The sequence below is a fragment of the Pagrus major genome, chromosome 15 (genome assembly GCF_040436345.1).
Source record: "Pagrus major chromosome 15, Pma_NU_1.0".
NCBI lineage: Eukaryota > Metazoa > Chordata > Actinopteri > Spariformes > Sparidae > Pagrus > Pagrus major.
In genome coordinates this window covers 2703465-2728882 of record NC_133229.1, presented here as the reverse complement: position 1 = coordinate 2728882, position 25418 = coordinate 2703465, and the positions used below count along the sequence as shown (strand labels likewise).

At 40.4% G+C, this 25418-nt stretch overlaps 1 protein-coding gene across 2 annotated transcripts in view; it reads left to right on the top strand.

Annotated features, from left to right (window-relative positions):
* nt5c2a (5'-nucleotidase, cytosolic IIa) overlaps positions 1 to 20310 on the top strand; it is a 38079-nt gene extending 17769 nt beyond the window's left edge. The window contains exons 9-17 of one of the 2 annotated variants that reach the window (XM_073481975.1): positions 1449 to 1532; positions 1750 to 1791; positions 2039 to 2146; positions 2328 to 2394; positions 3421 to 3591; positions 4005 to 4056; positions 7267 to 7327; positions 16934 to 17110; positions 17228 to 20310. In XM_073481975.1, coding sequence (XP_073338076.1) covers positions 1449 to 1532; positions 1750 to 1791; positions 2039 to 2146; positions 2328 to 2394; positions 3421 to 3591; positions 4005 to 4056; positions 7267 to 7327; positions 16934 to 17110; positions 17228 to 17458 — 993 coding nt within the window. In that variant the 3' untranslated portion in view covers positions 17459 to 20310. The remainder of the gene's footprint in view (positions 1 to 1448; positions 1533 to 1749; positions 1792 to 2038; positions 2147 to 2327; positions 2395 to 3420; positions 3592 to 4004; positions 4057 to 7266; positions 7328 to 16933; positions 17111 to 17227) is intronic. The other variant, XM_073481976.1, reaches the window with a different exon arrangement.
* The last annotated feature ends 5108 nt before the right edge of the window (positions 20311 to 25418 follow it).

Below are 25418 nucleotides of genomic sequence, written 5' to 3'. Positions count from 1 at the left end.
ATGTATTCATGTGTTCATGTGATGATGTAACAATCCCTAAAATGCCAATGAAATATTTATTAAAAAAAAAGTCTGCCAAAACATGTCATCTGGCGGCTGTAAGCCTGTTGTATCAACTACAGATTGTTGTTCTACATTTCAAAAGCATGCATCCACAAACGCAGAGAATGTAGTTGGATCTCAAGAAGGAGAACCTCCGGTTGTTATAGGTTTTCTAACATTTGGACAAAAGAGAATAGCACAGCCCTTTTTCTCTGTTTTCTATGGTCACGTAGCACGAATTAAAAAAATATTTGTGTCTTTCTACTGCAGAGACAGCCCAATTATGCAAGGGGACCATCTTTCCAGCTGTGAAATTCTTCTTCCCCTTTAACACTAGCATCTGTGATGGTATGGAGGTTCTCTGACTCTGGGTGTGGATGCTGACTGTGGGTAGAAGCATTCTCTTTCTGATTCGCTATCAGTGTTAGGGTTTTCAAAACCCAAGTTTCTACAGGAAACCGCAACAAGAACCTCCTTGCTAGCAACCTACACACTGAAAATGGCAAGTCACACTTGTCCTGTCCTGGTCGCTAATGGTATAAACGTAGACAAGCTGCCAGCTGTTGCCTTGTCTTTCGCATTGATTTAGCCATTTAATTGCCTGGGCTTACCTACCCACGTGCAACTAAACCACCAGAACAAGTCCCCCTATTCTGCAGGGGCCTCGTCACTGCATCCTGGGGTAGCGCTGCTTAAGACTACTGTGTTTTGTTTAAAAAAGTAAAAAGCGTTTTTTTTTCCCCTACACCAATATGACACAGGATTTGGAGCCACATCTGCTGCAATCCAGACAATGTCTTATTCACTGTTGTCCTATTCAAGAGGTCTTACTATAGCATGTCTTCTTGGCATAAGAGTGTGGGTACTATACTGGCCTGCAGTTCAGAGCTATGTGCCACTGAAAATGTGCGGAGCACAAATACGGAGACCATGGACTGTTCAGCAGCTGAAGTCATATCAAGCAAAAAATCGGAAAGAATGTAACTTAAAAACTTTAACAGTTAGTGTCCTTTATTCTCAACACCTACTGAGTGCTGTAAAAAGAAAAGGGGATGTAACACAGTGGTAAACATGGTCCTGTCCCAACTATTAAATTCAAAACGACTTGCATTTCTATAGTGCTTTTTCCCAATTACTGGATGATCCGCTCTACCTCCTGAGCTACAGCCACCCCTATGAGTGTATATTTACTATACACAATAAAGTTATTTGTTTCGACATTAAATATCTCTTCTTTGTACTCTCTTCTATTGAATATGAACATTCTTATTCATTTACATTTTACACAGCGTCTCAACTATATACCAACCTGGACTTCTACTTTGTAGTTAAGTCAACAAACACTGTACTATTCAGTCTAATTTTTTTCTGCTTTTTGATGGTTGTTCTGTTTATCCTCCACCAAGCCAAAGCTTCCTCTCCTCCTCAGTCGAATGAATGAAGTCGCCAAAGTATTTCTGGCCACCAACAGTGACTACAAGTACACAGAGGTGAGATCAAAGTTTATAGTCACTGTCTTGATTTATCTTTCATTGTTTCTGCAGAAAGCACATAATTCATTGATTAATTTTCACAGTTGCATGAATGGTTGTGCTGTAAGAGGCCTAATGAAGTATTTATGCCAGGTGATGTTAATGATGTGAGTGTAGTGTGTCTGTGTTGTGTTGTCGGGTCAGGATGTTCAAAATATTATCTGTCTTCTTACAGAAAATTATGTCCTACCTGTTTGATTTCTCTCACGGCCCAAAGGTAACACTCAATAACGACTCAATAACGTTTGCGCTGTCAGGAATCTTAATAGATTAGAATTAAATCACTTTGCTTAGAAATTTCTGGACAGACATTGAAGGATGATAGTGTTCAAGAGAGAAAATACTTTTATCATGAATGATAAATGAGATGAAGTGGTAGTTGGCATGTTACTGTAAATCCAGGAATTACTCGAAAGCCATAGAAATCATAAATGTGCTTGTCTGTGTGTTTGTGTTTACTGCAGCCGGGTACACCCCACCGGCCATGGAAGTCCTACTTTGACCTGATCCTGGTAGATGCCCGCAAGCCTGTGTTCTTTGGAGAGGGAACAGTCTTGCGGCAGGTCGACACTGTGAGTGTGTACTACAGAAGCCTGCATGGACATAAAATATACTCTGCTTATATTTAAATATAGCCATTTAGAATATAATTTCTGTTTTAAAAAGAGTAGAAGTGTAGGCTGAACCATATTTTTGCTGAATACAGATAAATAAATTCATATGAGTGTGTGAGTCAGTCTTGGTTTGTTTCAGACCACAGGTCGGCTGAAGATCGGCACATACACTGGACCTCTCCAGCATGGGATTGTTTACTCTGGAGGTAAATAAGGTCTGCCAATATTACAGGCCGATATTGACTGATCACAGATACATCAGTATCGGCATATATGTTGTCCAATATGCACGGATAGGAAAATTAATGTTTTTACATAACATAATGCAGGATAAAAATAAGTGGGGTAATTTATAACTATGAAATTCCCACTGATGTCATTTTGGCCAATAAAGTTGAACTGTAAAATCTTTTGCAATTGTTGTGACAAAGATATGTATGTAATGAAGGCTGGATATTTGTGATTATGTAAATATTCTATGTATATTTTCATACAAAAGATGGTCAGCCGATGTTTCTATCAAAATGTATTTAGTCCCCGATATTGGTACCAGCCCCAAAAGTCCAGTATCAATCAGGCTCTCATCACACAAACCACCTAAGTGTCGTTAAGTGATGTTTGCTCATGAATTTGATCATTTCCCATTTCAGTGTAATGTGGCAGATTTGGGTTTGAGTTATACCTTTTTTAACTGATTCATGAATTACTATGTACTAAAAGCTTAGAGGGCAAATTATCACTGATCACTTGGGGAAAAAAATGTGTCGGTGTATCTGTATATTTTAAAATGGTGAAAATATGGTCTTTAAAGTGACAGTAATAGATTTGTAACTGAGACACTAAAAATAAATATTCCATGAATGACAACTTTGTGCAGCGCAGGAATAAAAGACATGATATACTGACTGAAGTTTGGACAGCATTAGTACCACCAGCCTGTAATGTTACACCATGTGTACTTATGGTCCTATATTATGATCCCAAAGAATTACTGTAGGCTGTATATAGAGAATGCTACAATCTTATCTGCAGTTGTCACACAGAGCTCCAAGCCTTAAGTAGGTTAGTGTTATCCTTGTTCCTGGAAAATTCTCATTCATCGTCACATACCTTTCAACGGAGGATTACCTCTCAAAATAATTTCAAAATGATTATAACCTCATGGATTATTGCTTCAATAAGTTTTGACAGTGTCATTATAAGTGCCCAAAATGTCATATGTGCACTCCCAGGTTCTTCAGACATTGTGTGTGACTTGCTGGGTGCTAAAGGAAAGGACATCATCTACATCGGAGACCACATTTTCGGTGACATTCTTAAATCCAAGAAGCGTCAGGGCTGGAGGACCTTCCTGGTGATACCTGAGCTGGCCCAGGAGTTACATGTGTGGACTGACAAGAGCTGTGAGGCTGGACACATACTCATACATACATATGGCTTTATACCTGCACTGTTTTAATCACAGTGTTATTTAGCAGCAGCAGTATTTCACTGTTACTTTATAAACAATCTACTTAATATGTTTTATTAGGCGTTAGAAAAAAAATACTAATGCATTACCACATAAAACAGATCATGTCAGTGGTAATAAGTTATCAGTTGATTCCCAGTGTGTATTTCACAAGGTGCAACCAATTGTAAAAGTGTGACCATGAAATAATTCAGTGAAGCTCAGAGCAGTGCTACTACCACTAGTAAAAGATGCAAGTCTGTTTAAAGCAAAACGTGTTGACATATTTTGGGACTGTCTGGTTATTTAAGACTTAAACCATTATACATGTGATGTGATTAACTAATGCCAGGTGTTGTTTTTCAGCAATATTTGAGGAACTTCAGTCCCTGGACTGCTTCCTCGCAGAGCTCTACAAGTGAGTTCCTCTATGTTAAACGTACAAAATATAACTTCTGCCTGTAGATTCTGGATTACAGTCAGACCCTCTGGAGACTCAACACCTGGAGTCACTTCAGATTCTGCTCTGATCTGGAACCGTTTACTGAAGTGAGGAAAGCTCAGAGGTTGCTTTTAAACTTTTGGGATTAAAAATTGGATGATATTCACTCCAGTTCCAGCTGGCAGTCAACATTAATGTTACAGTACATCTGAAAATGGAGAGAAAATGTATTTTGTTTCATTTACAACATTACAGACAGGAGAATGAAAAGAAAAAAGACAGTAGGATACTGAATTCACAGAGTTGTCTTGAATTTAACCATACAGACACATACCTTGGTGTGTGTCTTTGCTCGCTAACATTAGCTTACGTCTAGTGTACAGTAAAGTAAACTGGCTGTTGGGGGCAGATAAACACTGCATGAGTAACGCAAATAAACACAAATATTCCTGCTGTCAAAACTTCACTGTTAATGTATACACCATTAAACAACCACAACTGTTGATGAAAATCGATCTGATGTGACTCAGGCACAAATGTTCACAGACAAGATAATGTTGCTAATTATGGTAGACCTTAAATTTAGTCTTGTTCACCGACTTAGCTATTCCGGATGTAGTGGCCACGACCTAATAAAAAACAGTTAGTTTGAGTAAACTTATGGACTTCTTCGGATTTAAACATTGTTGGAAACATATGGGATAATGTATGTACACAACACAACAAATTATATATCAAAGGTCTAGTAGTTTGTTAGAAATTTTAATGCAGAATTCTTACATACTATACTTTAAAGTCAGCTGTTGGTTGTGTCTTATAATGTCTGCATGCATCTTTTACAGACTGGTGGGCCAAAAATTGCCATGGGATAACATAACAAAATCATTTTAGTTATACCTACCTCTATTGCCTATGCACTGTTTTACAGAAGTGATTTATTTTGTCTCTGCTTATATGGAGAGACTTGTATAGAAATAATGTATTCTATTGACAAACTTACACATACAGGTAGCAAGTTATGGCAAAAATTAAGTTTTATAGAGGTGAATATCTACTCTTTTTTTCTACCATGACTACAGAAAATACACTGCTCAAAAAACTTAATGGAACACTTAATCATCACAGTATAACACCAAAACAGTTCAACTTAAGGGAAACCCTAACCCAATCTGTCCATTTAGAAAGCACAAGTGACTGTGAATCAATTTCACCTGCTTTGGTGCAAATGAAAGTGACAACAGGTGCAATGGAGAGGCAAAAGCAAGACACCCTCCAAAAAGGGAATGGTTTTGCATGTGGTGGCCTCAGACAATTGCTCTCTCCTTATCCTTCCTGACTGATTCTTTGCTAGTTTTGTGTTCTGCCAGTGTCCTTGTCACTACAGGTAGCATGAGGCGGTAGCCCAATCAGGTTGCACAGGTAGTCCAGCACCTCCAGGATGGCCCATCCAAACATGCGGTCGCAAGAAGGTTTGCTGTGTCTCCCAGTAGTCTCAAGAGCATAGAAGAGACCGGCCGTTACACAAGGAGAGCCGGACAGGGCTGTAGAAGGGCATCAACTTCCTCCAACGTCTTCTAGTGGGACCTGTGCTCACAGCCCAGCACCGTGCAGTTCAATTGGCATTCGTGAGAGAACACCAGAAGTGACAGGTCTGCCATTGGCGCCCTGTTTTCTTCACAGATGAGAGCAGGTGCACACTGAGCACATGTGACAGGCGTCAACGAGTCTGGAGATGCCGTGGTGAACATTATGCTGCTTGTAACATTCAGCATGACCGGTTTGGCAGTGGGTCAGTGATCCTTGGAGGGTCGCACAGACCTCCATGTCATAGCCAACGGTACCCTGACTGCTGTAACGTACTGGGATGAAATCCTCAGAGCGATTGTCAGACTTTATGCTGGTGCAGCGGGCCCTGGGTTCCTCCTGGTGCAGGACAATGCCCAGCCTCATGTAGCCAGAGTGTAGGCAGTTCCTATTCCAATTTCAATTTTTTACTTTGATTTTCGGTGTGATTTTGAATCCAGCACTCAATGGGTTGATGAGTTTGGTTTCCATTGACCATTGTTACATAATTTTGTTCTCAAGAAATTATACAGCGTACGTCAGTAAAGATTTTCAACTTGAATAATTGGTTCATCAAGATCTGATGTGTGAGTGTTCCCTATATTTTTTTGAGCAGTGCACTTGGTCTAAGGCTGCCCCTGGCTGATGTCTGGTTGCAGGAAAAGGAAATGGACAGAATGGGACTGGTAAAACAATGTGAAATCAGAGACTGTTGTGCTCACTGTCTTCACATCTCAGATCAAGCTGTTGCTCTCGACGGGCAGACCGCGTTCTGAGCCAACAGAGCACAGGACTATAGTTGGATGGGGAGAGGTTGTATTGTAGCCACACACAGTTAAAGTTGATGGACAGTGTTGCCCCAGATGTTGAACTTATGATATGAAGATGCGAACCACATTATCATCACCATCTTGTGGCTTCTGTTAGCGTACACCTTCAAAAGATGCACTGCGTGTGTGTGTGTGTATATTTGTATATAAATAACTATATATGTTCTGTAATTGATGTAGCATGAAGGTGTTTACAAATTTTCATTTTGCTGTGCAACCCTGTGTTGTATTATGACAAATAAATTAACTTGTACCTTGTACCTTTTTAATTGGCTTTTAAAAGTTTCTAATGTTCTTGTTCTAATCACATTAATCTGGTTTATTTACTATTTTATGTGTCATTCCAACATCTGCACATTTGCCTCAAGAATTAACTATTTGCCGTTCTCTGCCAAGGTCCAACAGTCTAATTAGATAACCCTGTATCACTCTAAACTTTAAAGCACCAATAAGTGCTTTAACTGCTTAACCATAGTTTAAGCTCACCAGATCTTTAACAGCCAACCACTGGGACAACAAAACAATGCAAATTGATTCATAATTTCCATTATGTTGTGAAAGAATAATAGGTTGATAAAATGATGAACAATGTAAAAGTTGAGCTGAATGAAAAATCCCTTTTTAACCAATTTAGATCACATAATCATCAGTCACGGTGTGCAGCTATTTGACAATATATGCCAAAACAAATCAATTTATTTGATTCATATCAAAACCCATTCATATCTTTGTCTTGTAAATAAAATGTCTTTGTGATAATGTAACCTTGAACCAACTTGTGTTTTGTCCACAGGCATCTGGACAGCAGCAGCAATGAGAGGCCAGACATCAGCTCGCTGCAGAGACGCATTAAGGTAGAACTTCCTCCAGTGAATGCAGATTTCTTCCTCCTGTTTTTCACTTTAAAAAAAAAAAGCTCCATTATTTATTCATTTTTTACTCATCTATTCAGCCATTCTGTAGAAAGATAGTTAGGGCCTGAGCACAAACCGTGCAAGGACCCTATTGAAACTGAAACTACAACTCATTCAAACTCATTCCAAATTTTTATTTTTATTTTTTTCAGCAGTTGATTGGTTGGTCATCAGGTTGAAAACCTTCAAAGAGCGAAGGACAAATTATACAAGCTTCAAACCAACAAACTCTAAACTAAACATTTCCACTGTTGTGTGTGTACTCTCAAAAATGAACCAAAATTCTCTCTTAATCAAAAGTGAATGAAGAATTTGTAAACTTCTGTCAGCAGCATTTGTGCTCAATTAACACACATCAATCATCAAATCAATTTTCCAATTTAACATAGCTGCAAATTACACACACAACAAACCCAAACTGATATGCTGCTTGAGCTCATCAATTATACTTTACTATAAATTACTATCAGCAACACAATCGAGTATAAATTTAAAAAATAAAGTCTTTGTTACCAGTGGCGTCTTTGAGCAGAATCAAGAGCTGACCCTGCTCGTTTGTCTCCCTGCTCAGATGCATGCAGTGGCTCAAGGTGCTCCCACTACAGTGGTAATGAGCAGCCTGCTCTCTGAGCTAGTGGAGCATCATGGGAACTGTAGTTTGTTTTCCGTTTCCACTGTTTTTTCACCTCAACACCTCCCACTTGAGCTCCTGGTTTTTCAAACCCACGGAGGTCAAACTCGTCCTTTAAACCTCTAGCTGTTTTTCAATAGGAAGCAAGGTAACCAGGCATCTGACATCCCTATGAAGAATTGTGGCAGGGATTTTAGTTAATATCTCCTTGGTTCCTTTGTGTCACTCTGGCCCCTCCTTTGTTTGGCTGTGTGACTGGGACAAGGTAGCTAGAAAGGTCCTCACATCTACATCCCTTACAATGCCTTTCCTGTCAGCATTTACACCTACTACCCTGGCCAACTTGTACTGATGTCACGGCATTTTGATCAGCCAGCCAGACCACACCTCCCACGGCAACATTTCACTCTAGGTGTGCCACTTGCTTCTTACAAATAGCTTAGGACCAGCCAACTGGCACCACTTATTCCAGAATTAGCTGTCCTCTTGCTAAATACTTTAGAGTGTTTTATATGGGTAACCATCAAACTGAAATTCTCCTGGGTCCCCTCTTGGACTGGCCCATCCTAATAAGAGAGAATTAGGGGTGATGTACTCCACATAGTCTTCCCTGCTTTGAGTTCTGGCGTCAATAGATCTCTCATTTTCCAGGTTGGCTGCCATAAAAGGGAATGTCTGGAATTCTCGCCATGTGAAAACTCCATCTCCACCAAGGTTTTTCAAGGCCCGCTTCACTATCCTGACAGCTGGCTCTGCTGCTCCATTCCTATGGGGAGAGTCTGCAGGGTGGATAATGCTTGGCAGCTTCATCTTCAAGCTCAGACCGGTTCAGTTGGTCCAGAAATCTGTGGAGCTTTTTCAGTGTAGGTTTGGCCCCCACAAAGTTTGTTCCAGGGTCTGACCACAGTTTCCTGGGGTGACCTCTTAGTGAAGTGAACCTCTGATACGTTAGCAGGGATCCTTCAGATGACTGGTTACTGACTACATCAGTGTGTATGGATCTGGAAGCCATGCAACAGAAGACAATTCCCCAGACTTTGAGCTTTGCTCTTTTCTTTACCTCATCCTTCACTTCATAAGGCCCGAACAGGTCCATGGTGAATTCAAATGGTGCAGCTGGGCCCGGTCACTCTGGTGGAAGGTCACCCAGGATCTGTTGACATTGCCTCGCATTGTTTTTCCATTTGAAACCTGCCTCCACAAACCAGGAGTCCAGAGTCCAAATCTTTGTATACTACTCAACTAATGTAGTTTCCAGAAATGGAAACGTAACACGTTCCAAGAAAGAGGTCTCTGAGGGCATCCTCAAGCTCATCCACAGTCAGTACAGTTTCCTTAGCCTTTTCTTTGAGTGACACTGCCTCCCACTTTGACTGTCCTCTGGCTTGGCCTTTCCTCTCCAGCCACATCCTGGCAGTTTGCCACACCCAGGTGATGATCCTGACAAGTCTGGACAAGCTACTGAATTTCTTCCCTTCCACAAGATATTTTATCACAGCGGGTCTTCTTCATCACAGTTTTTTCCTCTTGAGTTTCACTTTTTAGGGCTTCCTGTGGAACCAGCAGGTGGTCCTTCTTCTGATCCATTTCTGCTTTAGCTCTTGTCAAAGCTGCTGAGAATGCCTTCCTTTGGAGTTGGTTTAGACTCTCCCTGACATGCGCTGCAACCTGTCCAGCTGACTTTTTAGGCCACTCATCCACAGGCCACTTCAGGAACTCCAGTCCATTCTTCTGGAGTGCTTCCTCTTGTAATGATGTCAGCAATGTTCAAATCTGGTCCAGCCTTCTGGATCTCACCCACTCTCTTTGCGAACAAAGTCTGGTAACCATAGCTTTCTCTTTGAATGGCACCCAGGACTGTTGACTAGATTGAACCATCTGTCGATCTCCATTCCGCTGTGCTTTTCCACATACTTTCTGATCCTGGCAGCAAAGACTGCGCCACAGATCTCCACCTTGACCGCTTCTCCCTTTTGATCCAGTGGTGTCAGCTTGGCTTTTGATTCCACAAATCGGACTTAAATTCCTTGCTTTGTCTCTCACTTCACGTACATCACAGCTCCATAGGTTTTGTCACTTTCATCTGAGAAGGTGATTCCCCATGGTTTACTTTTTCAATCAGCTGCTGTGAGGCTTCTATGGAATTCAATCTGTCCAAGCTGCACATACTCTTCAAACAGCTGAATAGCTTCTTCTCTGAGGCCCTCTGACAGCGGTTTATCCCAAGTTTCAGGGGTCAGCTTTCCACCCCCTCCTTCCTGGAATGCTTTCCTGACAAGGATTGCCCCCCTCTGTTTGGCAGGTGTAACTAAGCCAATTAGGTCGTAAAGTCGAGCTATTTGGCTTAGGAGTCCTCTTCTAGTCAGCAGGTTCGTTGTCTCAGGTCTCACCTCTTCTTTGAAAAGATCCTTGCCCACTCTCATCTTTTTTATCCTTTTGGAAATGTTAATTGAGGTCCTTATGTACAGTTTGTCTTCCTCCACTTGATACCCAATGCCCAGGGCTTTATTGTCTTCACCCCTCATTTGATTTGGAGGTATTAGGGTTGTGCTTTGTTTCACTTCTGTTTTCAAGACGTCTGCTGCAGCTCCTTGCCTCCCACTTTGCCCTGACCTGACCCATGGTTTCAGAAAGAACCCTCCAGCTCTTAAAATTTCCTCAATTCCTCCTGTAATTTTGTCCAGTTTCTCCAGGCTGTTTTGGGGGGTTAAGAGGTCATCCACATAACTATCCTTTTCAAACACTGCTCACTTGGAAGATGAACGCAAAGGTGGGCAGGCTTGCCGTTTCCCGCATTGCTAACTATGCAATGCAACCAGCCAGTTTGTCCCCGATGTTGACCCTTGTGATGGCATACTCACTGATGTCTTCATCTGGACTGTCCCTCCACAGAAATCTGTGTAGATGCATTTCACGCTCCTCCACCCACACTGAGTTGTGCATTTTCTTGATGTCCCCTAGAGCTGCATAAACTTCTCTCCTGAACCTCAGCAGAACAGCTGTAATTGTGTTGAGAACAGCTGGTCCCCTCAAAAGAAGATCATTCATGCTCAATCCTTTGAATTTCTGGCTGCTATTCCATACAATCCGCACTGGAGTTGTCGCTGACTGAGGGTTTTGTGCCACCAGTTGGCTTACATACCACACTGGTCCTTTCCAATTGCTCATGATTTCTTCAGTGAGTTTTATTGCTGTACCTTGTTCAACCATGTCATGGATTTCTTTTGCATATGTGACTTGCCAATCTGGCTCTCTACTCAGTTGCCTTTCTGTCCTTAATAATGTGGCCTGAACTGCAACTTTGTTATTGGGGAGAGAGGTGGGATCCACAGTCCGTGGGTATTTTGCATCCCAGTGTGGAGAAGCTGTGTGAGCATCCTCTCTGACATAGGAGAGGCCTTCTTTTATGATTTCAAGCTCCCTCTCTTCTGCCAGTGTCATTTCTTTTCCTCCCGGTTGGCACTTTCCACAACGACCTCCTCCACACCTCGGCTCGCAGGCAGCTGTGATGCTATCCCATCTCCACCACTATAGAAACTCACAGTTACTGGCAACTATAAACTTGGCCTGAGCTCCATCCTCCCGTTGCTAACTTATTCATACTTGATAGATTTTCTCATTGAGTGAGCAAAGTGTGTTTTGGACTTGTGTGCTGTCACCTCTACTTCCTCAAATAAGTCGAGCTGTGCCCCGCCCACTGTCTTTCCCAGTGGACTGTCCCACAAGACAAGGTCTCCAACAACTCTCATCCTTTGTGGAGCGAGTCTTCCCTCATGGTGGCTAATGAGGAGCTCAACTTCCCCTGGTCTCTTCAATTCCTCAAGCTTGACCTCTGAGAAGAATTTGTGCAACTTCTGAGAACTTCTTTGTGCACTTTGTCAATTTCATCCAGGTCGTAACGGACAAATTCATGAGCCCTCTCTGTTTCTTTAGGAGTCTTGACTCTGACTCGCAGAACATATCTTTCAGTGTTCACCTTCATGGTCATTCCACCAACCCCACACACAACTAAGCTGATTTTTCTCACTCCATAACCTCAGCCTGGCAGCAGCCTTATGGGTGATGTAGTTAGTGTCTGATGCAAGGTTGATCAGGGTCCCAATTTTCTGCCCTGCATTTGCAGTGACCTCCACCAGCATCATGATGACAGGAAGTTCACACAATTTTTCTCAAAAAGTTCAGACTGGTCTTTACCTGTCCTGCTTGTTGCTGTTGTTTTGTTGGTGAAAGCCTTCCTGCACTGCTCTGCCATGTCTGGGGAAAGGTCAGACAAGAACTCCTCTTGTTCTTCTGTTAGCTTGTTTTTAGCTCTGCTGGCTTTTCCACTCTTTTGTTCATCACCTTTTTTTAGTTCTCCTTTTGGGCAGAGAAAATAATGGTGGTCTGGGCCGCCCTCTTCCATTCTACAGTCTATATTTCTGCATAGGAAAGTGTCTCTGCAGTATCCAACATCATCATGACATCCAAGACATTTTCTGCATGCTCCCAGCTTTTTCAAAGCAGTTTTTTTTCTTCCAGGTAGCTTCAGCCCTTTGAACTTCCTACAGAAGAACATTTTGTCATTCTTCCCTCCATCACCGCACACAACACACACATCTTTCAGCTCTTCTTTCTTAGTGACTCTTGTTGAAGCATATATCTTCTACTACTTCTTTTCTGGACAGTCTGATTTCTCTATCCCCTCCACAATCTTAAGCTCCAGTCTCTCATAGATTTCTTCTTGATTGTTCAGGGACTTCAAGAGCATGTCAAAGTGGTGTCTGAAGTGACATTATTTTTAGGATCAACCATAAACCTTAGCCAGTCTCTTTTAACAAAGTCAGGTAACTTACTTTCTATTGATTTGATTACCAGTGGGTTCTTTATGGCACCCGAGTTTCCAGGCTCTGTGGGATCTGCTAGGGCCTTCTCCATGGACTGTATGAGGTTGATGACTTTCCTTGGCTGGTTTCCCTTCAGATGTGGTATCTTCTCAAGTTCCTCAAGGATTTCTATGGCAATGGTTGATAGGTTTCCATACCTGTTTTCCATGACTCTGAATATGTCTTCTGCAGTGCTGTAGGTTGAAAGCCTGAGATCCTTTGAAATCCTGTCATCCATACTATCCAGAAGCTGAATCTTCTTGACTTCAGATGACCCAGATGGCTCTCCCTGTCTTTGCAGGCTCTCCCAGTTCTTCCCCCATCTATAATATTCTCTTCTGCAGCCAATGAAGATAGGTAGAGTGGTTGGCTTAATCCTCACAATCTGTGTTGCTGGTGTGGCTTGTGTGGTTAGTGCTCTCCCTCCACCAACCCCTGAAGCTTCTGCAGCTAGAGCTTGCGACACAGTCCTCCGTGCAGTGACAAATTCAGCTTTCCTTAGTTCAAGCCTGTTTTCAGATCCTTGACTCTGCCATGTAACTCTTCCTTTGACATAATGGGGATCCATCGCTCCCAAGCTTACATAACTGTGGTGGCCTCATTTATCCTCTTCTCCAAGAGAGTCAGGTGCACTTCATAGCCTTCTAAGTTTGTACTTTCACCAGGTACATTATTTGCTTGATCACAGACATTTTCTGCTTCCAAGATTGCAGTTTCAAGTTCACTTTGACCATATCTTGACCACAGTTTTCTTTGGACAATGTCTCTTACTTCTTCAAATTTTGTTTCAGTTTCACTCACAGTCCTCTCAATGTCGCCCTCTTGCTGCTCTCCAAGGACTGCTTCGTCTTCCTCTTCTGGCTTTTTAATATCAGCGAGCAGTCCAATCCTGGAGTCATCATTGATTTCAAGCATTTTCCTGAAACAATCTGAGTTTAGTGAACTCCTCCTTTAACTCTGCTTCAAGCATATTGCTCACCCCTCTGGTAATGAAGTTGGCCTGTGGGGGGAAGCTGAAACAAAATTTTGATGAAGCACTACTTTTACGCAAAATTACCCACTCAAATCCAAATTTAGGGCACCAAAAATAAAGACAGCTTTCTCCACTGTGAACATTATTAAAACAAAATATTGTTCCAGGCCCTAACACAATTGCAGCCCAGATTTAAAATCCTGGCAGGAAAAGCTGAAGCATCACTAGAAGAGAAAGTGGGGGAGTGAGGCATAAGAGGGAAAGAAAGACTGTTCAGTTGTTAAGAGGTATTGAGATTGTTTCTATACAGTTGGTTGAGAATGTTGAATTTGCAGGCTGATCCAACTTACATGAATTTTATCACAGCAGCTCATAATGTGACCCAGTAGTATGTACGACCCCCGCGTGCCTGTATGCACTCCCGACAAAGTCTAGGCATGCTCCTGATGAGTCAGTGGATGGTGTCCTGGGGGATCTTCTCCCTGGATCAGGGCATCAGTGAGCTCCTGGACAGTCTGTGGTGGTACTTGGCAGCGTCAGACGCACGATACATAACGTCCCATAGTTGCTCAATTGGATTTAGGTCAGGGGAACGAGAGGGCCAGTCAATGACATCAGTTCCTTCATCATCTACACACTCTGGCCACATGAGGTCAGGCATAAACCTGCACCAGGAGGAACCCAGGGCCCGCTGCACCAGTGTAAGGTCCGACAATCGCCCTCAGGATTTCATCGGGGTACCTAACAGCAGTCAGGGTACCATTGGCTATGACATGGAGGTCTGTTCGACCCTCCAAGGATATGCCTCCGCAGACCATCATTGCCAAACCGGTCATGCTGGATGATGTTACAGGCAACATAATGTTCACCACGGCATTTCCAGACTATTTCACACCTGTAACATGTGCTCAGTTGAACTTACTCTCATCTGTGAAGAGAACGGGGCGCCAATGGCAGACGTGCCAATTCTGGTGTTCTCTCGTGAGTGCCAATCGAGCTGCGTGGTGCTGGGCTGTGAGCACAGGTCCCACTAGAGGACGTCAGGCCCTCATATATATATATATATATATATATATATATATATATATATATATATATATATATATATACATGTATATGTGTGTGTATATATATGTATATGTGTGTGTATATATATATATATGTGTGTGTATATATATATGTATGTGTGTGTATATATATATGTATGTGTGTGTATATATATATGTATATGTGTGTATATATGTATATATATATGTATGTATATATGTATATATGTGTGTATATGTATGTATGTATATATATATATGTATATATGTGTATATATATATGTATGTATATATGTATATATGTATATATATACATATGTCCTGCATGCGTCAGGGCACAAGAGCTTGTTCATCACTGCTTTCATTTTTAATTATTTTTCTTCTGCCAATGTAATTTTTTTTAAAGCCACTGTACATCGTTGGATCTGCTCCAAACTTCACACTTTTGACAAGAGTCCCACCGTGAACACATTAAGATGCAAATAGTAACAATCATAGCACCCCAGACCGCAGTAAAAGACATATTTTAAACAGTGATGTAATCCTCTGAGCCACATGATCCAATCTGCCACCAACATAATGAGTAAACACTTATGACTGTGAGGATGCTGTATTGTTACCAATATGAGCTTTTGCTGAACTGTGTCGACATGGTGGCGTGACAAAGGTCGCAAAGGTTTCACAAAGAAACATGAAATTGCTATAACTCTACTGTACATGGTCAAATCTGTGCCAAACTTCACATGTTTGATAAGAGTCCCAGCCTGAAGACATTGGCATGCTAATATTCTGCAACAGTCATAGCGCCACCTAGTAGCAACAGGAAATTACATTTTTCTGTACTTCTTTCAACAGCCCTGAGGCTAGTTTGACTTACATGCATGACATTTAGTGCATAGAATATCTATCAAACCTACATCTACAAAAAAGTTTCTTGGTGCCACAACCTCAAACCAACAGGGAGTCAGCCATTGAAGACATGGAGGACATGGGGATTTGAATTTAAAGAACTCCTCCTACAGCTTTCCCTGATCGACTTCAATATATTCACAGGCCAATCTTAACAATTTTATGATGAAAACTTGAAAAGCAGCTCGGGTCGATGATTCGCTTCAAAACCAGACATTGTAACTCACAGTCAAATCTGCCCATAAATTCACATGTTTGATAAGAATCCGAGCTTGAGCAAAATTATAATGCCCGTATTGGTTACAGTCATAGCACCCTTAGTGGAAGCAGGAAAATCAAATCACAAAACGGGTTGAAGCAAACTGGTCCCTTTGTGTCTGGGAATAAAACACACAGCCGCCTACTGATTCTATCAAAAATATAGATGAACGAAAGGACTGGACCCAAAAACCAAAGGTGAAGTGGTAGTCACTAAACAGGGGGGAAACAAAATGCATGTAAACTGGCCAAAAGAAAAAATCTCAAACACACTCAACTCAGATTTTCCTCAAATAGACAACACAGAAAGTCAACTTACGGTGTTGACTCCCTGAAGACACAAAACCAACTGAGCAGTCAGCTGAGGGAGAACATCACAGGTGCACCCAATAGCTCCTGATGACCTGTGACCTAGATCTTGAGAAATCTCTGTTCACATCAGGACCTTGGGGAATCTCTGATCTCTGTCCATAACAAGTCCATCCCCAGAATCACTCAACTTTCGCAGAGCAGTCTAGCAGCAACTTAACAGCTGCATTAATTACATTTATATAACCAGAATAACAAAAAAACTCTGTCACCTTTAACACTAATATATTTAATGGCTTAATCCGATTAATAATTTTTTTCAAATTTAAGATTTTTTTATTGTGTTTTGTATTAGAATGACATCATAAACAATGATGAAAAACATGAATGTTTCTGGTTATGTTTTCTCATTATTTTCTATGTACATTGATGAGCTTTTAACATTCACATGAGGAATGTTTGGTCTGCTGCCAAAGTGACTAATCATGGCTGCTAAAATCCTCAAGACTGAGGATTCAGCAAGTGAAATGTTGTCATGATTGTCTCTGTCCTTTTCAGAAAGTGACCCACGACATGGACATGTGCTATGGCATGATGGGAAGTCTGTTTCGCAGCGGATCCCGACAGACACTGTTTGCATCCCAGGTGATGCGTTACGCGGACTTGTATGCTGCCTCCTTTATCAACCTGCTCTACTACCCCTTCAGCTATCTGTTCCGAGCTGCACATGTACTGGTGAGATCCACTCATACTTCTCACTCAGGGCAAAGTTTATACAGCCTCAAATGTGTGTCATCTGCTCTAGCTATATTTTTTGATTAATGACATTACATTAAAACATCTCCCTCCCAGATGCCTCATGAGTCCACGGTGGAACACACACATGTCAACATCATTGACACAGAGTCGCCGCTAGCCACAAGAAACCGCCACGACATCAACCTCAAGGAGATGGAGTGCAAGCGGCACCAGCTGACCCGCTCCATCAGCGAGATCCAGCCCCCCCACTTCTTCCCTCAGGCTCCACAGGAGATCACCCACTGCCATGACGAGGATGATGACGAAGAGGAGGAGGAAGAGTAGATGGAAGGGAGAAGAGCAGAGCAGCATGCAGATGAGACTCACATCCAGTACATCCTGTTTTTATGTTTTAAGATGATTTTTTCTTCTTCTTTTTTAAAATATAACTAAAGGGCTGTAGCAGCTTGCTGACCTGGTCTTGTACTGACATGGACTACTGTTGATTCAAGTAACTGATAACTGTATCTGTCTATGGGTAAAAGAGAATTTTAGAGAGAGTTTAGATCTATGTCTGTTAGTAGTATAAGATTCAGGCAGTGGGATTGTGGAACTGAAAATGACAAGGGAAGAGAAGATCTATTTTACTCAGTTAGAGCACCTGTTCTTTGTTTGATCATTGAGCTCTGCTGGGTTTGTTTGACAAGGAATTTTCTCCTTCTGTATGGAGAGCCCTCAGGTTATCAGTCCAGTATACATTTATTAGTTTGTAGTGTAACAGTTTGCTGCCATGCTGCTTTCTCCTGCGCCTCTCACTTTAAAACATACATAAAACTTAGGTCAAGAGGTTCAATATAAGGGAATAATCTGAATAATCCAAATTGCCATCTAATGTGGCCGTCTAAGGCCACATTAGTCACATACTTGGCATTTTGGGGACCAAATTATTTTTGAGGTGATTTTGTTTTTCAACATAGCTAGAATTCAACAGAAGAAACGGTTAGATTTGTGTTGAAAACCTCCACTGTAAATGTCTGCAGGCACAAGATGAGTGTTTCTTTACCTCCAGTGCAGCAACACGGCAAGATGTATGGACCAGCTTGTGTTAACATCGACTTGCCTCAGTGTAGAAAAGCAGCAAGCTGTCATCCCTTCTTTGGGGATTTTTCTTTTTTTTAAAAAGAAATTTGGGGAAATTTTTTTTTAATAACAGCACATCTGAGAATGAACTTTTTCCTGAAGAGAATTGAACTGTGGTTTTATACACAGCTGATGAAACTAGACTCAGTCATACAACAGCTCTACAACAGAAATGTTTCTTTGTACCACACAGTTCATAATGCTGCTGTGGTGAGGTGACATTAATAGGAAATTGCTAACATCATATCACATGCTAACAGCTCAGAGAAAATTAATTTACTTATTTAATTCCTTCACTGTGTTATAACAGAACCATATTTCCCATATCCTACAGAATCCCAGCAACTATGGGGCCAAGGTTATCACTCTAAGTCCTTACTGTTACATTATGTGTTTTTAAAATGACTGCAAAACTAATGGAGATATCACAACCTGCACAGTGAACTGTGAAACAGTCACTGCTTTATTCATCTCGCATTGAGTTGATAGAGTGAGTATGAATGAGAATTCTTGTTAAAAATAGATTTTGAACGTGTTGAATTTTTTTCATCTGAAGAATGAAAGGTGAAAGTATGGAAGCCCATTTCTGCCTGGAAAAAAAGATTATTTAAGATTAAAATAATGCTTTGGTAGCTAGAAAAGTTAAAATTATAAAATACCAAGTCAACTTTTGACTTTAAAAGTCAGAATATGAAATATTTTTCAGATTTCAAAGACAACATTATGAGAAATCAAATTTTTGACTTAGATCATTATGCAAGTCAAAATTTAGACTTACTATCTCCTATCATTTTCATATTTTTCAACTATGTCGTAGGTTTGAATTAAAAGTTAATTTAGTCAGTTCATCAAACTTTTGACTTATTGTCATTATTGAGAAATTTTTTTGTACTCATATTTTGCAGCGTTGATACACTGTTACCAACTGCGTTTTTTCCTTTCCAACAGCAAGTTGATGAACAGTGCCCACATAGCCCCACCTCCTCCTGTGGCAAAGTTATGTGTCAATTTTTCCCTGTGGTATCAAACATTGAAATTTTTCAAGTTAAAAAATTCTAGTATCTTGACAATGCTATTAAATATTTAGTCATAATTCTAAGATAAAGCAAAATTTTGATTCCCTAACTCAAAAGTTTGTCTAAGTATCATAATTTCAGCCAAATCAAAATGTTGTTTTGCCTAATATCTACATTTGGCATACTGGCTCATAAGTTTGAATTGAGTATTATTATTGAGTTATTGTATCTTGGTCATTTTGACAGCTTTGTGTATATATTTTTGCCGGCAGTAATGGTCTCCCATAGACAGGTGAATGTCCTGCTGTTCTCTGACTGTAGTTTAAACCTGATCGGTACTGTCACCAGTGCTGCCTGCTGTAAACATGCTGTTACTGTAATTTGAGAAGTCGAAGTGGCTTGTTGCCATATGCATGAATGTCACCACAGATACTGTCAACATAATGAGGATGCAGTAGTGTATTTGACTATACTTTAGTGCTCATAAGGTTGTTTGATTTTTATCATGTTTTTATGTTACTGCCTTGATTTAAAGAACCTGTGAGGAGGACATGTTAGCAGAAGTATTGATCCTCAGATGAGGTAGACTGTGGCCCTTTAAAATCTCTCAGATTCACAGCAGGCCTTTTTCCACTGTATGTGTGATTCTGCAGTTTGTGTGGTATAGCCTCACACAACTTGATACAGAAGGCAACAAATCTATTTTTGAAGCTGCCTCATCCTGTTTTGACTGAAGAGACATATTTTTACGCTCGTCGTCAGAAGGACTGTTAATAACGTGTGGTCTCAAATGGACAGTTGATTGTTTGATGCTGTTGGTTTTGAAAGCTAGTTTAGACTTTAGTAATCAGACAGTCAAGTGTAAATGGAACCAAATGAATGTTTCTTTTTTTTATTTTTAGCAGCAATAGTTAATGCATGTGTTGAAGTTGCATTTCTTTGCTGTTTTATTTGAAATATTGCCTTTGTTTTGAAGAATGTTTATGCAAGTTGAGATGGTTTGAGTCATGGCTGATGTTTGTAATAAACTTTCTGATTTGATATTTTAGCTGAGTTTTGATTTTATAAAATTCCAGTATTCTCTCCACCATTTACACCTGTGGGTCATTACTTTTGACATGCTTTCATGCCAACTGGATTGTCTTTCAGCCCAAGGCTGCCGCTAACATCAGGCCTGCTGTGAGTTCATGTCTTCTGTCACCCACTTACACATCTCCTCTTCGCTGTGTGTTCTTTTACTGCGCTCATTCACATCAAACTGAAAAGCTATATATCACATATCCTGTTTTTGTCATGCATCAAACCAAGTGTTCCCAGGACTCCACTCTTGTCTCCAAAGCTGATCAAAGGTTTTGTTTATGCAGGTCTAAAACTGACAGATGATTTCACAATACCTCCCTGCCAATCACTGGTGATGTTGGTTTAAAAGCAAATTAGAGTGGTAAGGAAAGGTAAAAGTAGCATTTTGTCAGTTTTTGATGAATGTCACCATATCTCCTCCAGTATCTAGCCTAGGAGGAGTTCACAGTAACCAACCATGAGGGAAGAACCATGTGTGGATTTATGATTGCATTAGTGGTTATTGACACATACATGCTGCCAAGCGGTCTGCTGATTTGAAATAAGGAATACTGTATGTTGTCAGTGGTAAACTCAATTACAACAAGATCCCAGCAGAGGGAGCTGAAAGCATGAAACAACTAAACTGCTGTGATAATACATTTCAATGGTAGTGTCCTCATGAAACCTTTGATTACAAATGGTGGTTGCACACTTTTTGTGTCCTTGCCTGTTACCAGACAGACTTGTCAACTTGTTACACTGCTTCCACTATCAGAATCAGTGACCTCGGTGGAGTGGGTGGATTCAGATGTCTGGATTCAGGCTACGTCAGTCCCCTTTGCTCTGGTTTTATGCATATTGTTGTATACACTTGTGTTTTTGCTACAGAAATGTTCATTTAGTGTTCATCACTTTGGACTGCACACAATGTGGATTCAGAGCTCAGCATACCCAAATCTAAGGAGAAGGAACAAGAATTTTCACTTACTTCTAGTGATATCTGTCCATGCAGATATGTTTGGTTTTGCTTGTCTAGGATTTAAGATCTCTGTCTCTTGAAATTTCTGTTCCTACTCAATGCATAGGAGGTGCATGGATTTTTCTTTGTGTTCCAGTGAAAAAGAGCATTTTGTAAAATTCAAGAGTAACAATTCTCTTTCTCGGGCAAAACATGAATGAGTGTAGAAACAACTACAACCCCTGGCAAAAATGATGGAATCACCACTCTTGGAGGATGCTCATTCAATTGTTTAATTTTGTAGAAAAAAAAGCAAATCACAGACATGCCACAAAACTATTTTTATTCAAAATGCCAACCTTCTGGCTTTAAGAAACATTTTTTTAAAAAAAAGAAAGAGAAAATTGTTGTAGTCAGTCACAATTACTTTTTTTAGATCAAGCTGAGGAAAATATGATGGAATCACTCTGTAATTTGCAGTTCTAAAACAAATGCCTGCATCAGATTAAATCTGCTAATTAGTCTGCAGTTAAAAAAGAGTGCTCACACATTGGAGAGCTGTTGCACCAAGCAGATTGACATGAATCATGGCTCCAACACGAGAGATGTCAGTTGAACAAAGGAGAGGATTATAAACCTTCAAGAAGGTAAATCATCACGGAATGTTGCAAAAGATGTTGGTTGTTCCCAGTCAGCTGTGTCTAAATCTGGACCAAGGGAAGCATACTGGTAGACCAAGGAAGACATCAAAGCGTCAAGATAGAAAACTGAAAGCAATATGTCTTGAAAACAGGAAATGCACAACAAAAGAGGAACAAATGGGCAGAAACTGGAGCCAATGTCTGTGACCGAACTGTAAGACATCTTTTCTTATTCCATCAGTTGAAAGGATGTTTGGTGATGATGACATCATTTTTCAAGATGACAATGCATCTTGCCATAGGGCAAAAGCCGTAAAAAATTTCATTCAAGAAAGACATATAATGTCAATGGCATGGCCTGCAAATAGTCCCGATCTCAATCCAATTGAAAATCTATGGTGGAAATTGAAGAAAATGGTCCATGACAAGGCTCCAACCTGCAAAGCTGATCTGGTAACAGCAATAAGAGAAAGTTGGAGCCGGATTGATGAAGAATACTGTTTTTCAATAGTTAGGACCATGCCTCAGAGAATTCAAGCTGGTATAAGAGCCAGAGGTGGTGCAACAAAGTACTAATGGTGTAGTGTTTTTTCATGATTCCATCATATTTTCCTCAGAATTGAGTGATTCCATATTTTTTTCCTCTGCTTGATCTAAAAAAAGGAATTGTGACTGACTACAACAATTTTCTTTCTTTGTTTTTTTAAATGTTGGCATTTTGAATAAAAATAGTTTTGTGGCATGTCTGTGATTTGCTTTTTTTTTTCTACAAAATAAAACAATTGAATGAGCATCCTCCAAGAGTGGTGATTCCATCATTTTCGCCAGGGGTTGTAATACAGATGCTATACAGAACAAGGGCTGGTTTGAGTATGAAAATGATGCTATAACCGTCACAGTCACCAGATTCCAATCCAACTGAACTATGGGAATTATGACAGCATTCCTTACCACCTTCATCAAAACACTAAATGAGGAATTATCTTTTGAAAGAATGCTGTCCATCCCTCCATTACAGTTTTACACTCAGAGAATCCATGACAAAGAACACTGAAGCTGTTGTGATGGCTTGTGCTAAAACTACACCTTACTCACACTCAATATGGTTACTTTGTATTTGTCACCTGTCTGTACACATTTTTTATTTGGAAAGTTACATGAAATGGTGTCTTAGTGGATGCTGGGATAAGTATCAGCAAATGTACGGACTAAAATAGGAAAAAACAGTTTTCAGAGTTTAATCTTATAATGCTGCTTATGCATATAGATAAAAGACAAACTAACTATTAGCCTGACCAGTCAGTACAAAAATAGTGTTTAGTCTTGAAGTCCTGCGGAGAAGTTGTGAAAGGCAGATGTGAGGTGTTCCAAGATGAGATGCTGTCCCTGGACCTGTATCCTCGCAGACCTCAGGGATCTGATAAGACGACGTGCTGTCGTAGGGGAAGAATATTATTTAGACTCAAGGTTTGAGAAAGGGGCTGAAAATTACTGTAACTCCCCTCAGCTCTGTGTCTGACACAGTGTGAACCTACTCTCATCTGTGAAGAGAACAGGGCACCACTGGCGAACCTGCCGGTCCTGGTGTTCTTGCGAATGCCAATTGAGCTGCACGGTGCTGGGCTGTGAATACAGGCAAAACCATTCCCTTTCCAGGGGGTTGTCTTGGTTTTGCCTCTCCATTGCACCTGTTGTCACTTTCATTTGCACCAAAGCAGGTGAAATTGATTTACAGTCACTTGTGCTTCCTAAATGGACAGATTGATATCCCTGAACTTTAACTGACTTGGTGCTATGCTGTGATGATTAAGTGTTTTTTTTAGCAGTGTATTTTAGTCATTAGAAATCAAGAAAAATGTGATATAACAACTTCACTGTAAAATAACGGCAACAATGTTTTTCTCACAGACATGACACTTGCAATGTATTGTAACTAAATTTTCCACTAACATTAAAGACTGGATGGGACCTCTAAAAATGGGGACTCATTAGGTTGATCTAACATGAACACCAAAAACTAATTGGTGAAAGAGACAACCTTCCAGGTGGAAATGTTTCACTAATGTTCAATAGTTGTAATGTTTCAAATTTACAGGGTCACAAAGGAGAATTACTAAATGCAGTGCATTAATGTTTTTTTAGCATCTCTATTGGCAGAAATATAAAAATAATGTTTTCATTACCTTAGAATGAGCCTTTTATATCTACAGAGGGAGCAGGCCTTTCCCACAGATTCTACCATTTTGCCATGATTTCCAATTTAAGCCAACCTGGATGAGAGGTCACTATGTGATATTATCAAAAGCTCCAGAAAAGCTTCTAAAAGTACCCTGTGGTGATATTGCTTTGTCAGCTGTTCCCAAGATCAGAAGAATGTTTGTCCAAAGACAATGTTAATGGTTTAACTGTGGCTTGGATCATTCCACTGATCGTAGTAACAGAAACTGTTAGGTATATGGAGGTATATGGTATGCTATCTATAAATAATTGATCAAATATTTTTAAAAAACTGGCATGGTCCTTTAAGCTAATGCATTCAGTGTTTCTGTCTGATCTACAACAAATACAGCATCCTGAAGCGGTTTCATTGTTAATCTCTATGACTACAGACATGGTCCTGCTGACTGGCTGAGTTGTCATGGAAGGCCAGTATGTTCCCCGTATGTGTCCAGTTTTGCACTCTTAGCTGGCTCATCAGCAGCAGACTCTGTAAATCCTGCTGTGGAACCAGCCAGCATGAGGTAACAAGACTCAGGGACACTGTCAGGGTCAAGCAGCTGTTTGGCCTTCACACTGCTGATAAGTTTGTCCCTTTGCTTCTTATCCTGAGTCTGAGCTGCTGATGCAGGAAGGCTCGTCGCTACAATTCTTCAGCTTAATGAAAAAATATTCTTTACATTTTATATATGTGTATATATATATATATATATATATATATATATAAAATTATTTAATAACTTAAAGGGCCAGTGTGTAGGATTTAGCACACACATTATTATTCATAATACTGAATATTATATTCCATTTATGCTGATAGAGCCTCCTAAATCCTTCACACTGGACTTTTAAATATAATAAATAATACATTTTTAAAAGTCCAAGCTGCTGCTGCTATGTAGGTGGGGCCTCATTTCATTTTTAGATGGCACACTGCTAACACATCTTTGTTTCTTGTCCTCACAGTCGTTCTGACACAATAATTAAAGCAGTCAACACTGAAACTGTTGGTGTTAAAGCAGCAGTCTTTTTTGATGCAAATTAAACTAGATTTCTAAGAAGTACAAGTGCAATGTACAGAGCTGACACCACTAAATAGGGATTAAGTCCGACAGTAGTTTGACATGCATTTGTACATTTGGGCAGGCTGAGAGGCTCTAGGCTCTCCTACACTGTGTACACTGCCAGGAGCTCCATCCTTGAACCATAAGGACTACGGACTCTCTGTCCCTGCAAAAATGTTTCCCCGATTCATCTTTTTTTTTTACTTA